This window comes from Galeopterus variegatus, unplaced genomic scaffold, assembly GCF_000696425.1.
Source record: "Galeopterus variegatus unplaced genomic scaffold, G_variegatus-3.0.2 Scaffold2362, whole genome shotgun sequence".
Taxonomy (NCBI): Eukaryota; Metazoa; Chordata; class Mammalia; order Dermoptera; family Cynocephalidae; genus Galeopterus; species Galeopterus variegatus.
Window position 1 is genome coordinate 356,917 of NW_007728473.1, and position 15,143 is coordinate 372,059.

Genomic DNA, 15,143 nt, shown 5'->3' on the forward strand with positions numbered 1-15,143 from the left:
ATTTAACTAAATAGCATGGACATTTTTGTCCATCCTTGTGGAACGTATATTTTTGCTAAACTGTAGGATTCTATATTTAGATGAAGGCACAATCATATAATCTGGATACACAAGCATTACAGATTTTACAAGAGTGAATACACCATGTAATAAACTGAATACAGGAAATACAGGGAGGCAGCATAATTTCTCTTTTTCCATCATTATGTCTTCAAAATCTTACAATGCATGTGGATCCTCATATGAAAATCAGTGAATGATAGTTATACTGGATGGTAACAGAATTGTAGAAATTGTGGTTGCTAGCATGACAGTGAAGGAAACTTTTAGTATTTCTGAATTTATTAATTTTCATTCAATCAAAACCTAAAACTAATATTCAATAATTTTTGATACACTCTTTACGTGTACATTAGAATTACACTTTAAACATACTTTTTACATGCGAATTAAAATTAGAGCAGGAGCAAATGAATACATGTGTGGCAGAATTGGGCATAAATGTCTAAAAGACATAAACTTTTCCAAGTAGAAATAGACACTTGTTTTATATATAAAACTTCAAAGTGTGGATATTTCCACCCTGCCATTGAACTATTTCATAGGGAGAATCTGATACCTTAGAGGAATGTTCACTTGCCGTTACTTAGTATATGGTTATGGCTATGGTTTCATATATAAATCTGTGACAGACAAGGCCATTTGCCTATGCTCCTTTGAATCTTGAATAATGTAGCACATTAGAGCTCGGGATCATAACCACAGCTACTGATGAATTCAACTATAGAAAGCTTAGCTGGCCTACCACTGAAGGATTGAACCTGATCACTCTTTGAACTACCATCTGGAAAAGGCACATTATGCCTGATATCTTAAGAATTCCCTCCTTACTGAACAGGGAAAAATGGAAATGTGAATACAATTTTCCAAATATCCAAACTTTTTTCATGATTTTTTTCTAGTTGAGGCTTTGGCTTTATAGAACCACTATAAGTGTGATAACTTCTTGGTTATGGGAAACAATTTAGAGGGGGAAAAAAAGACTGCTAAAAAAAAATCAGTGTTAATGAATACAGAAAATATTCTCATAAAGTAGATAATGAATTTGAGTGTTTCATTAGAAAACACATCCTTCTTTTATTCTCTTCCGACGGCATTTGGAGACTCCAACAAGAAAAATATATTCTTATAAATAAGAGTGTAATAATGCTGACTACTCATTGAAACTTCTATGCCTGAGAGAAGTTTACCAGACTTAAAGTTATGAGTGAATACAGAAAATATTCTCATAAAGTAGATAATGAATTTGAGTGTTTCATTAGAAAACACAGCCTTCTTTTATTCTCTTCCGACGGCATTTGGAGACTCCAACAAGAAAAATATATTCTTACAAATAAGAGTGTAATAATGCTGACTACTCATTGCAACTTCTATGCCTGAGAGAAGTTTACCAGACTTAAAGTTATGAGAAAACATAAGCTGTTGATTTACTACTTAAAGTAGCTAACATGTTTTAATACAACTGCTATTCTTAAAGGTAAAGTGGCTTAATCATTAGAAAATCAGTAATGAACATATCAGCAGTAATACCTTTAAAAACAGAAAAAAGAAATATAAACTTCTTTTCTTGTGCAAAAATCTGTAAAGTTTAAGCTGCCACTTTACAAAGTTCAAGCTGATGATCCAATAAGTAGGTTAAAACTGCATTATTTTAAATACATGTATCATTTTTAAGATGCCCCTTCACATGTCTGCGCGAACAAAAGAAGCAAATATTCCATCTTCCCGAGCCAAGAGGCTTTCTGGGGTGTCATATTCTAAAATATTTCCTCGCTTCATCACAATAACCAGGTCTGCCGTCAAAATAGTGTGAACCCGATGCTAAAAGTGAAAAGAAAACATGTATATGTTACAAATTTCAGGACACAAACCAAAACAATGGAATATGTATATTTCATGGATTATGCAGGGACATTTATTTATCTTGGGGTTTTAGGAGATGCAGAAAGCACAGCCCCCCTTTTTTTCCCTACTTAAATTGTCATTTATTTACACATTTTAAAATACCAGCCAGTATGGCTGGGTTTTAAATGGGCTATACTAACTTGAGTGTAGATAATATATCAGTTTCATCATTTTCATGGAGGCTTAAGTATAAGTAGGCTCATAAATGTTTGTCAAATTATTAAATGCTAAGAGGGGCCATCGTGAACAGTCAGATTACATTTTAGTCTCAACAACAATTACCTCTTATGTAGAGTCAACTAATTCCTTGGGCTAATACACAATTTGAAGAGCCCTGGAAAGTGGATCAATTCTGGGAAGACAATACGGACAAGTCTATTCTGGCATGCAGAATTAGAATGGATTAGCCAGGCCTTTAGACGTGCAGTCTTTTAGTCTTTGGAGATCATTGCCACTCACTCGTTCTCTCTTTCCACATAATGCACTTTGGAGAGAGGCTTTGGTGTTAGTAATTAATAACAATAAAAGCTCCCACGTACTGAGCATATGCTCTACATTAAGTGCTTCACACACATACTTAAGAATCATCAGAACAGTCCTCAGCTGTAGGTGTTATTACTCTCCACTTTGTAGGGGAGACAATTGGGGTTCATAGAGATAAAGTAAAATCAGGAGATCACTTAGATAATATGTAGAAGAACCAGCGTCAAAAAAGGTTTACGAACTTCAAAATGTGAGCTATTTCCATCTTGTTGTCTAACTGCTTCATGGAGAGTATCTGATATCTTAGAGGAACGTTCACCTGCCATTGTTAGTGTTCAGGTTAAGCGTGCAGGCTCTGATGCTAGACTGGGATCCTGTATTTTGGTTTTACCACCTGTTAGCTGTGCAGTCTTGAGCAACATAACTAACTTTGTACGCTTCCAGTTTCATATCTGTAAGATTATGGTAATAATAGTAGCTGCCTCAGAGAATGATAGGATCAAATGAGACGATCCAGGTAAAAAAGTTCAACACCTTGTCTGACACATAAGAATAAATAAATATCAACTACTGTTATTTTTTATTTTTATAATTTAGAAGGACAAGTCTATTCTGGCATGCAGAATTAGAATGGATTAGCCAGGCCTTTAGACGTGCAGTCTCTTAGTCTTTGGAGATCATTGCCACTCACTCGTTCTCTCTTTCCACATAATGCACTTTGGAGAGAGGCTTTGGTGTTAGTAATTAATAACAATAAAAGCTCCCACGTACTGAGCATATGCTCTACATTAAGTGCTTCACACACATACTTAAGAATCATCAGAACAGTCCTCAGCTGTAGGTGTTATTACTCTCCACTTTGTAGGGGAGACAATTGGGGTTCATAGAGATAAAGTAAAATCAGGAGATCACTTAGATAATATGTAGAAGAACCAGTGTCAAAAAAGGTTTATAAACTTCAAAATGTGAGCTATTTCCATCCTGTTGTCTAACTGCTTCATGGAGAGTATCTGATATCTTAGAGGAACGTTCACCTGCCATTGTTAGTGTTCAGGTTAAGCGTGCAGGCTCTGATGCTAGACTGGGATCCTGTATTTTGGTTTTACCACCTGTTAGCTGTGCAGTCTTGAGCAACATAACTAACTTTGTACGCTTCCAGTTTCATATCTGTAAGATTATGGTAATAATAGTAGCTGCCTCAGAGAATGATAGGATCAAATGAGATGATCCAGGTAAAAAATTCAACACCTTGTCTGATACATAAGAATAAATAAATATCAACTACTGTTATTTTTTATTTTTATAATTTAGAAAAGTCTGTGTGGTGAGCCCTATCTCTACTCTTGCTAAGACCAATAGAAATACAATGTAAACCACAAATGTGATCCACATGGAATTTTTAATTTTCTAGGAGCTGCATTTCAAAAGAAGAAATAAACAGATGAAAGCAATTTTAATAATATATTTTAACCCAATCTATCCAAAATGTTACCATTTTGACATATCATCAATATAAAAATTATTCATGAGATCTTTTGCATTCTTCTGTTAGTACTAAGTCTTTGAAATTCAGTACGTATTCTTCTCAATTCTTCCAGTTTCATATCTGTAAGATTATGGTAATAATAGTAGCTGCCTCAGAGAATGATAGGATCAAATGAGATGATTCAGGTAAAAAATTCAACACCTTGTCTGATACATAAGAATAAATAAATATCAACTACTGTTATTTTTTATTTTTATAATTTAGAAAAGTCTGTGTGGTGAGCCCTATCTCTACTCTTGCTAAGACCAATAGAAATACAATGTAAACCACAAATGTGATCCACATGGAATTTTTAATTTTCTAGGAGCTGCATTTCAAAAGAAGAAATAAACAGATGAAAGCAATTTTAATAATATATTTTAACCCAATCTATCCAAAATGTTACCATTTTGACATATCATCAATATAAAAATTATTCATGAGACCTTTTACATTCTTCTGTTAGTACTAAGTCTTTGAAATTCAGTATGTATTCTTCTCAATTCCGACTACCCATATTTCAAGTGCTCAGTAGGAACATGTGGCTAGGGGCTACCATAACGGATCTGGACCGTGCAAGTCAAAACATTAGTGTGCAGATGGGGCTTCCTTTTTGGAACTCCTGTCCAGAGTTCCAAACCTAGAAATACCATCTGTTTAGCTGATACACAGTCTTCCGAAGTGTCTTTTCCTAACAATCGAAAGTCCAACCTAAAGCCATCCCAGAGGCAAAGGCCTGTATTTTGCTCTGGGCCATGAAGATGTGGTAGACTCAATGTTAATGCTTTCAGAAAAGCAACCAGTCAGTGACTCACGACTACTGGTGAAAAGAAACACGTGTATCAAGTGTGATGATGATGCCAGCTGAGAACGTGTGCCACTATTTTCAACACACATGGACAAACCTATCATTCACTGAATATTGGCAACAAATGACATATGTTGAGGGATTATCAAAACTCGGAGGGTAATGTTTATTTATCTTTGAAAAGAACCAGAGCCATTTTCACACCCATGAATCTAGAAAAAAATAAAAAACAAACTTAAACTTAATGAACTGTGTAATATCTGCTGTGCATTTTCCTTCCAGAAAAATATTAGTTCTTCAATAACCATATCATAGATGTTTAAAAAAAAGAATTTGGCTTCTAAGTCTATACATATAATATTATAAACATTGCCTTGATATTCTAAAATAACATTTATTAGAAAAAAATTAAAACATTGAAAAATCTAGGTCAACAGAAATAAATACAAGTATAATTGGTGTTTATTTCGTTAATCCAAATTAATTTTTTCTTGACAAAGTGTGGTGTCAATGTAATAGTGTTGATGAAATTTCCAAAGTGTGCCAGAGAAATTAATCTAATCAAGAGTGAAGACTAAACTACTTTCATAAATAAATACCATGGACTATTTTGGTGTGAGGGATTCTTTTTAGAAGTTGGAAACAGTTATCTTTTTAAGATATTCCACAATTTTCAGTGGCAGTTAACCAAAGTTAAGAGAACAACTTTAGGCAGGAAGGAAAAATAGTTACTCTTAGAAGAGCTGAGGATGAGTCTCCCAGAAGTCTGGCACGAGTGTGCTGGTGCTGTCTCTGTTACGAGCCTGTTGTGAGGAGTCCTTAGAAGACTCCTACAGTGATTCTTCCTCCCTGACATCTTTGTGTGTGTGGGGGGGGAACTCCAGGTAGCCTAGTGGCCACTTTCCCACTAGTGGTCTTGGAATGAATGGGTGAAAAATACTTAAATCTGTGGGAAAGTATTCAGTGAATACAGGAGAACAGAAATCAGCTAAGAGAATTTAACTTTTTGGTTAGAAATACAAATTACGCTCAACTAATCTTCCAGATGTAGATAAATGGGACCACCTAACACCACCGTGCTTCATGCAGAGGAAAAGAAAATCAGTCTTTTGAGTAGGCAAGGGTCTGCTTTCTCCTTCTCCCCCCAACCGTTTAGGGGCAACAGGAAGTTCTTTCTCTCCCCAAATATGTCCCTACTTTCTCCAGTGACAGAATCTTTGAAAATATTAGAGGACTGTGTTTCAAGTCGGCCAATTCTTTCACTCCTTAAATCATTCACACCTTGGTGTGGATGAGTTAATCAGTGACTCTCTTCCAGGCCAGAGGAACCATAGAGTTCATTGGGAAAATGAGAGAAAGTAGGTTTTTATTGATTTAGGCACAGTTTGCAGAAAGGGGATCAGACGGGGAGTCATTTCCTGCTATTTTGAAAAAAAGGTGCACTGCAAAGGGTGCTGTTTCTCCCATGCATCATTCACAAAAATGGAAGCGTAGCAAGCACTGCATATACAAGTCCCACTGCTCAACGGTTAAATGTAATTATTTAAATTAAGCAATGCATTCTTCAGGGCAGGTAAGAAATGCGTATGGTATTTTTAAGGATGCCAACAAAATATGCCCAAGAAACAGTGAAATCAGTCCTGAGGACAGAGGTAAACCTGGTTTTCAGGTTTTGTAAATACACTCCCTGGGGTGCACATATTTGAAAACACATACAAGTGCCTCATTCAGTACTGAGCATAACTGAAGGCCTTGGTTGTGCTGATTTGTGTAACAATATCCTATAGTTAGTTCTCTCACCCCAGCCCTCCCCTTTAATCACAGCATGAGCCTTGCCTTACTGAGGAAATACCACTAAGATAACTACCAGAGGATGGGACACTTGGCAGAGTAGATCATGACGGTCTACTTGTTGGTCATCACCAAAGTGGAAAAGAGGCCATTCTTGTGGGCGAGCAAGTTTGGAACAGTATCACACTCCACTAAAATACCCTCAGAAAAGACTAAAACAAGGCCTGCATCCATAATGGAAGAGACACGGTGCTGGAGAGAAAAATGGAGAGAAGAGAAGAGAATCAGCAGAAGGGAAAGTGTCCAAGGAACTCATTTAAAAATAGTTTTTGTTAAGCAGTAAGCCTAAATGTGACCAAGAATCTTACCGTCCACGAAGAGGGAAAGACAGAAGACTCTGGCCTACTTTAAGTAAGCGACAACATGAATTTTATTCTCTTTGATTGGTGCTGTCTAAAACAGAGAAACTGCCTGCCCTGCTGTGAGGTATCTCATCGCCTTCTTTTTGTAAACCAGTAAATAAATAGAAACATGGAAATTAAGTATAAGTAGTAACAGAATTGTCAATCAAATTTGGGAAGTTTGCTTCTGAAACTGCTCATCAGACCATCAGATTATAGAAAAGAGAATTATTCCCCATGAACGACCATCAGCATCTGGGAAACAAGCACAGGCAATGACCTGCTGGAATCCTTAGATTTAAGATGCTCCATCGTTGTAACTTAGGGGAGTTAGGTAGAGCAGACAGTTTGGAAAAGAAGAATGCTTTCAAAATACAGCTGTACTCTTTTTCTTTTTTGTGCAGATACAGACACATAAGCAGAGAAATACATAATCCAACATAAGTATATTTTAATTGCTCAAACATAACGACTGTAGAATCTTAGAACAAAAACCAGAGGAGTAAATCAACGCCACCTCCCATACTTACAGCTATTGTAACAACGGTGCGGTCTGCAAAGGCTGTCATTACCACTTTCTGCAAAATGTTTTCCTGTCAAAAAATACACAAAGTGTAAATTTTCTCTGGACTACTTTTTCTTGCCATAATATTTTACCCCAAGAGCAAAGTTCTACCATGTCCAATCCCTTCTGAGCACTCTCACTCTTGAGCATTCTATGGAAGTTGCAAGAGGGAGCAGCTTCCAGCAGCAGGCTCATGATGGCTTCTGTACGTGTCTTTAAAATGCCAATAAAACACAGTGATCAGCTGAAGTGACTGGTAGGTTTATTGCCAGGGAACCCAAAGAGGAAAATGAAATCAAATGGGCATCAAAACTCTCACTTGAGCTATACCACAAACAGCAGGTATTCAAAACTAACAAAATACTTTGAGTCAGAAAAAGGAAAAACTGAAATCCAGGCCCAAAAGTGAAAAGGACTATAAAGATGTAATTGCCTGTCTATTCAACTATTAATGGCAGGGGGACAGGTCTATAAATGCCAAGAGAGAAAGGTCTAAAAGCATGTATCAATTTCTCAAGTAGACTTGTGGGTTTTCCACAGAAGACATCAAAAATTATTACAGGAGAGTTCATCCAGAGTTCTGAAATCACTCCCACAGTCTGACACTGTCAAGTTTAATAAAACTTTCCTTAAAGACACACTATCTTAATTTTTGTTTGTGGCATGCCTTCTCCTTGGGACTTAACAGGTCTATAAATGCCAAGAGAGAAAGGTCTAAAAGCATGTATCAATTTCTCAAGTAGACTTGCGGGTTTTCCACAGAAGACATCAAAAATTATTACAGGAGAGTTCATCCAGAGTTCTGAAATCACTCCCACAATCTGACACTGTCAAGTTTAATAAAACTTTCCTTAAAGACACACTATCTTAATTTTTGTTTGTGGCATGCCTTCTCCTTGGGACTTAACTAAAATCATAAAATGTATTGTTTTTGAGTAAGTCCTCCTTTCCAAATAAACTAACAAACACTCTTTAATTTTGTAGATCGATTTTTAAAAAAACTAGATGCCAAACACCGTAATCAATTTGGCAATTACATATTGTGTATTAAAATTAGAATATCAACAAACTATTATCTTTCTTATTGCTTTCTTAATTGAATTCAGATTTTAAGGAAGCAAAAGTCTAAAACTATAGATGCTCATTTTTATGAATTAAAGACAATACCGTAATCAATTTGGCAATTACATATTGTGTATTAAAATTAGAATATCAACAAACTATTATCTTTCTTATTGCTTTCTTAATTGAATTCAGATTTTAAGGAAGCAAAAGTCTAAAACTATAGATGTTCATTTTTATGAATTAAAGACAATATTAACTCTCTTGTTTCACTGATCATGTTGTTCTTTCATTTTGTCATCATTTATTTGTCAGGAATTTAATTGTCTCTGGGACTGAATTTCTATCAGTGATTGTTTGAGTACGTGTTTTGTTCCTTACACAAGTGGCTGAAACTGATTACTGCAACAAGGTAATACAAATAATGTCTTCAAATGAGACGAAAATTACAAACAAAAGCAATATACCCCCGGGCAGCAAAGAAAATGGCTAAAAACATGAAGAAGTTTCCTTCTCCTAAGTGGTGCCAGTGACTCTTAAAACTAACAGCCTCTGCTGTCCTCTTGTCCATTTCATGAGAGTAAGTGATTGTCTAGGTCACCTGAGCAGGAATGACCACAAGGAAACATTCTGATTGCAGTGATTTGTACCAACCAATGGTAAGAAGACTGTAGACACAGATGTACTAATTGGAATATTTTGGAGGACTCACATAGAACAGAATTTGTGCTAAGGTTCATCCTTTTGCGCCCCATGCAAAATCATTAGATTTTGAAATGTCCTAATGACCTTTAGGAGATTATTTTAAATACAAAAAATTTAATACTAGAATTGTGTGAATCCAGCATAAAATGTAGATAGAGATACAGAAATAATTGCAAGTGTGAGGAAATAAATGTATTATTTAGAAAATATACCTAGACCTCCTGGTAGAGATTTGACCATATTCTTCAATTGAGCAATTTCTAGAGCCTCCCATAGTCTGTCATCTGTGCATTTGCACTCTGGATCTAAATTAAATCTGTAGGAAAAAATCAGTTAATTAATCAAAAAATAAAAATTACACAATAATAAAAAAAATTAGTCAATAGATAAACACTTTTATATATATTTGCTTATTGCTTTTCTTTCCTTAAAATGTAAGTTCCATTTGTTTTGGTTACCACTGTATATTCAGCACCTAGAACAGTGCTCAGGACAGCAAGCAGTGAATTCGTGCTTGATAAATGAATGAATGAATGAATGACCTTAATGTTATCAAATATGGCTTTGATGGAATCATTAGGTAAGTTTATATACATGATATGATACAATCAATTTTGTTACTTGGATCCATCCAATCCTTATTATTCCTAGCATAACCAGAATAATATCTAGCAACATATTCCTGCAGAACTGTTGCTAAATACATAACCCATATGGGAACACATAATGCTATTTTTGTGAACCTGTGCTACACCAACCACAATAGCAGGATTCATAATAAATATACTTGGAAATATAAGTTTGCTATCCTATTGCAAAATAACTGCTACAACCAGAACTCTTAATTAAAGTAATTTTACAGACGAATATTGAGCAATCTTACATACATTTTCTCTTCAAGATAAAGAGTAATTATTAAAAGGAGGTGGCAAACACTTCTTTGTAATTAGGTGGATGGTGGAGGGGAGCAAGAGAGAACCAGATGGATGAAATGACAGACGAGATCTGGTGGATGATGCCAAGGTGGACTTTGGAATCAGACAAACTGCAGTTGGAATCACAGTTCTACCACTTACTATGAACTTGGGCAAGTCACACCTTCTTCGAGTTTCAAAATCCTCATCTGTAAAATGGGGATAATAATATGTATACTAGAGCAATGCTTTGTCAATTTATTTTTATTTATTTATTTATTTTTCCTTTTTGTCCTTTTTTGTGTCCAGCAATGGATCGCAACCCTCAGTGTCGCGCCCATACTGGACCGGGACCGGCAACGGGATCGCAACCTTCAGTGTCACACCCGCACCTCGCTCAGCCAGTGAGCGGGAACCCGTCGGTATGTGGGATCCAAACCCTCAGCGGGAGCGCCGCCGTGCTCTCAAGCGGCGCACTGTAGCAGTGCGCCACCGGGCCGGCCAATGCTTTGTCAATTTAATCAGACAGTATATTTTAAGCGCCCGGCAGCAGATACTTCCTTTTTCTTTTCTTTCTTTGTTTCTTTTTTTTTTTTTTTTTGGTGGGAAACCACACACCAAGCATGGAGGAGCAGACAGTAGCAGCTTCTCCAAAGCAATTTTGGCTGAAAGTAAAGTTGTGAGGGGTGGGGAATAGGTGGCGAGATTAACCAAACTCAGAATATCTGCTGAGGCCAGGCCAGACACACGAGTTAGGCAGGATAGATGTAGGGCAGAACACCTCAGAAATGTCTGTCAAGCATCACTGCTCCCAAGTACAGAGGGAAAAGCAGCTTTTATAGAATCAAACTGAAAGAGCTTTCCTCCTGGAGGCATAAGGGATTGGTTTCTTTAGGTTAATTTAGTAACTCTAGGGTTTCCCAGTCCAAATAGTAGGATAGCATATGTGATCTTATTGTCTTGATAATGACATTTCACACCTACCTGAAAAACAATTCTCTGAGTAAAACCCTTCTGTGACCCAAAGGGTAAATCCTAAGGTACACAGATTTTTGCTGCACTTGTCACCTACCTAATAGAACCGCTGAACAGTATTGGATCCTGCAGAATGATAGAAAGCCTAGAACGTAGTGTGTGCAGTGGTAATTTAGAAATGTCTATCCCATCAATGACAATCTTTCCTGTAAAGGAGAAACAGAGATTATAGGCATGTGGTAAAATCACAAGTAAAATAATATTTGTTGAAATTCAGAAGATGACGTTTTCCATGTAAATATTAAGAATATCATTATGTGTTTCTAAGAACATATACATTCTGGTGCTGGTTTGTCTTTCTTATGTATTTCTCCTAAAGGGATTTTCAGGTTTTATTCAGTTTATGTGGTCATACAAACCAAAACTACTTTTATCCCTTAACGGGTCCTCTCCCATCTAGTATTCCTTTATACTCCTTCCCTGCTTTATTTTTCTTCATAAAATTTATCAGAATCTGATATTCTATATACATTTACTTATCTTTTTTGTTGTCTCTTCCCTAACTAGAATATAAGCTCCTTGAAGACAAGGATTTTTGTCTGTCACTTATTTCTGTATTGACTGAATAGTTTAATTCATTGAAATAGGAAAATAAATTTTATGATATAGATATTAAATTTTAATAATGTCCCTATACTGTATGTAGACTCATAAAGATTTGTGCAGTATTGGTGTTCATTCCTCAATGTGATAGATTCATTTGATCATACGCCTTTGTACAAAGACAATACTGCCCTGTGAGATAAATAAGCCAGGCTCAGAATAGCAGCTGCAGTCATTTTATCAGGTAGTTTTAGACTCAAGAGCAGGCAAGGGTGATTAGCTTAAACTGTGTCTTTTGGGAATAATATATTGTCCATTAAAATCTTAATGGCTTAATGCTATTAAAAAGAGAATAAATCATTGATAGTTCACATGGGGCCTGAAATCATGTTTCTGGACTCATGAAGATCACACTAACCTAATATAATCAGTCACAACTAGTTTTTTAATGAAAAGTGCCAGTCAACTGTCTTTGAATCATGTAATTGCCTTATAATGCAAATCCCACTGAAAGTCCTTAAAGTATCATGTGTATTATTACTAGCCATGGAAACAGCAAGCTGCTAACCCAGTGACTGATGCTTACCCTGTTCTTGAATCTAAACCCTAAATAAATTATAATGACCATAAACCGACCTCTTTATCTCACAGAGTTGTTATGTAGATTAAATTAAATAATGTGAACTGTCAAGTACAATAAAAATACAAAGTACTATAATGATTATCATAACTATTACAAATAATAATAGTAAGCACTTCCTTATCTTGTGGTCAAGTTCATTGCTAGATGTCCTTAGCTGGTGGTCAAGTTCATTCCTAGATCTCCATTCATTCAAGATGGCTTATGTGCTGCCCTATTTATAGACTGCTTGATAGACTAAATAATGTGACATATTTTATCTAAAACAAAAGATTAAATTATGTCTATGCTTTTACGTATGATATTATTAATAATTTTGTGGATGAATAAATATTTTTGTATATTGTTAACCAGAGCTTGGCTCTTCACAGCAAAAGTTGACCCTCACAAAATGTTCAATATTATTAAACCATGTTATTAAGAAGATGATAGTTAAATTCATGCACCAAAATTAAAATTGCAGATTACTTTTCCCCTTGTAGTATTTTTCCTTTGACGGAAAGAAGATATTTTTAGTCTTAGGGAAGCAAGGCAACCTTCCTGTCTTCTTTTCACTTGAAATGACATCGCATCCATTGCTATTCAAAGTGAGTGATCAAATCTTCATTTTACCAGTTTCTTAGGATGCTTTAGCAACAATCTCTATACCTGAGTTTAGGGTTAATCATTTGATTTCCCCAATTCTATGTTCTTTCTTTACTTCTGGGCTTTTTATTTGGGATACCTGCCTTGAACCATGTGTAGGACACAAAGTCCTTATAAACATTTGCTTTTTATTTCTGCAGAGTTAGATAAGTTGATATTTTTTTTTAAATGAAAAGTACCACATGGCCAATTAAACAATTTAGTTGTCAACTCACCATCAAAAATATCAACCATTCTGAAGAAAGCCAGAGATAAGGATGACTTCCCACTGCCAGTGCGACCACATATGCCCACCTAAAGAGGCAAATGTCATTTGGAGAGAAAAGCACTCAGACAAAGGACAGAAAATGGGCAAAAATATTTTTAACTTAGACAAGATGTCATGATAAAACCACAATTCTATTTAAATAGTTACCTTACAGTCACCATTTTCTTTTTAGATGTCCCTTATTCATTATTATTATTGAGGTAAAAACATGCAGTCCTCACCAAATCTTCAATGAGTCCTTTCTAACTCTTTGTATTTCTATGTGGTTGTGTTATTTTTCCTTCACAGCCTAATTTTTGCATTTAGTATATCATTGGACTAATAAATAACTATTTCATTTTATCCCAGAGGTGATAGCTTTCTAACAAAAAATGGAATTAGTCCATTTTTTCCCATACACTTGTCCTTTTTACAGTAACTAAAAGAGCCATTTTGGAGACTAGAGACAGCAGGAATGCAAAGGTTCCCAAGGGGATGTTGTGGTACAACCGTGTACCAGAAGTCAGAAGGTAAAAAAAAAAAAAAAAAAAAGCCTATTATTGACTTTTCTGATCTTCATGGGAGACTAATAAATGTCAATTAAGACTTAGAGGACATGTATTGTCTCTGATCTTTCCTTCCACTATTTTACACAGATAATTTGACCTGCACTGTGTAGGAGTGTTATGTGAGCCTGGTTAGAGCATACTTACTTGGCTGGCATGTCTGGAGAGCTTAGGTGGTAATGGAGGGGGTTCCATCAAAGGTTTTACATATAAAACAAATCAAATGGCAGGGAATTCCATACCTTCTGCCCAGGTTTGATGTAAGCCTTGACATGTTTAAGAACAGGTTTCAGATTATTTTCATATCTGACACACAGATCGTGAATCTTAATCTCCCCTTCCTGTGGCCAGTGTTCTGGAACTTGTGAAGGATCTGGGGGATGGGTTGGGGGAATAGATAGATAGATAGATAATAGGTAGATAGAAACAGATATAGAAATAAACATACACATACCTAAATACATATATGTATATACATATTTTTTCTAAACTTAAGGTAATACTAAGCCGAACTCTGTTGTTCTTTTAAAATTTAAATCACATTCAAAGTAAATACCTCTTGATTAAGAACTTTTAAAATGGTTTTTTGTGTTTGCTTTTGGAACATTAACTAGCATCAAGTGTCTTCAGCATTCCATCACTCAGTTCTATTCAAGGTGAGTAGAGATAGTTCATTTGTGAATTGATTTATTTGTTCAGTCATTTGGTCCTCAAACATTTAAGTGCATAAAGTGTGCGAGGTGCTGTGCAAGATGCTGGGAAAATAGAGAAGACAGACATGGCTCGAGGTGTTTACTGCATCCTTGGGGAAGCGCACGAGTAAGCCAGCAGCTACAGTACTGTGTGGAGAGCCACGTGGTGGAGGTAAACCCTATGTACTCTGGGAACACAGATGGTGGTAACCTGAGAGTTCCAGGAAGGTTCCAAGAGGAGATGGTACCTGAGATGAATCTTAAAGGATGACAGATTGGGAAATTTGTTTCAAATACAGGTTGAGTATCCCTTATCCAAAATGCTTGGGATCGGAAGTGTTTAGAATTTCAGATTGTTTTCAGATTTTGGAATATTGCAAATACTTAACCAGTTGAGCATTCCTTTTTCAAAAATCCAAAATTTGAAATGTTCCAATGAGCATTCCTTTGAGTGTCAAGTTGGCACTTAACAAGTTTTGGATTTTGGACTATTTCAGATTTTGGATTTTTTTTTTTTTTTTTTTTTTTTTTTTTTTTTTTTTTCCGTGTCCCGCAA

The 15,143-nt window shown here is 35.8% G+C and overlaps 1 protein-coding gene across 1 annotated transcript in view; it reads right to left on the reverse strand.

Annotated features, from left to right (window-relative positions):
• Window positions 1–1,312: 1,312 nt before the first annotated feature.
• Window positions 1,313–15,143, reverse strand: part of ABCC9 (ATP-binding cassette, sub-family C (CFTR/MRP), member 9) — a 133,175-nt gene continuing 119,344 nt past the window's right edge. The window contains exons 32-38 of the mRNA XM_008581481.1: window positions 14,138–14,268; window positions 13,298–13,376; window positions 11,292–11,400; window positions 9,518–9,621; window positions 7,858–7,862; window positions 7,504–7,566; window positions 1,313–1,881 (exon numbers count right to left, since the gene is read on the reverse strand). Coding sequence (XP_008579703.1) covers window positions 1,744–1,881; window positions 7,504–7,566; window positions 7,858–7,862; window positions 9,518–9,621; window positions 11,292–11,400; window positions 13,298–13,376; window positions 14,138–14,268 — 629 coding nt within the window. The 3' untranslated portion in view covers window positions 1,313–1,743. The remainder of the gene's footprint in view (window positions 1,882–7,503; window positions 7,567–7,857; window positions 7,863–9,517; window positions 9,622–11,291; window positions 11,401–13,297; window positions 13,377–14,137; window positions 14,269–15,143) is intronic.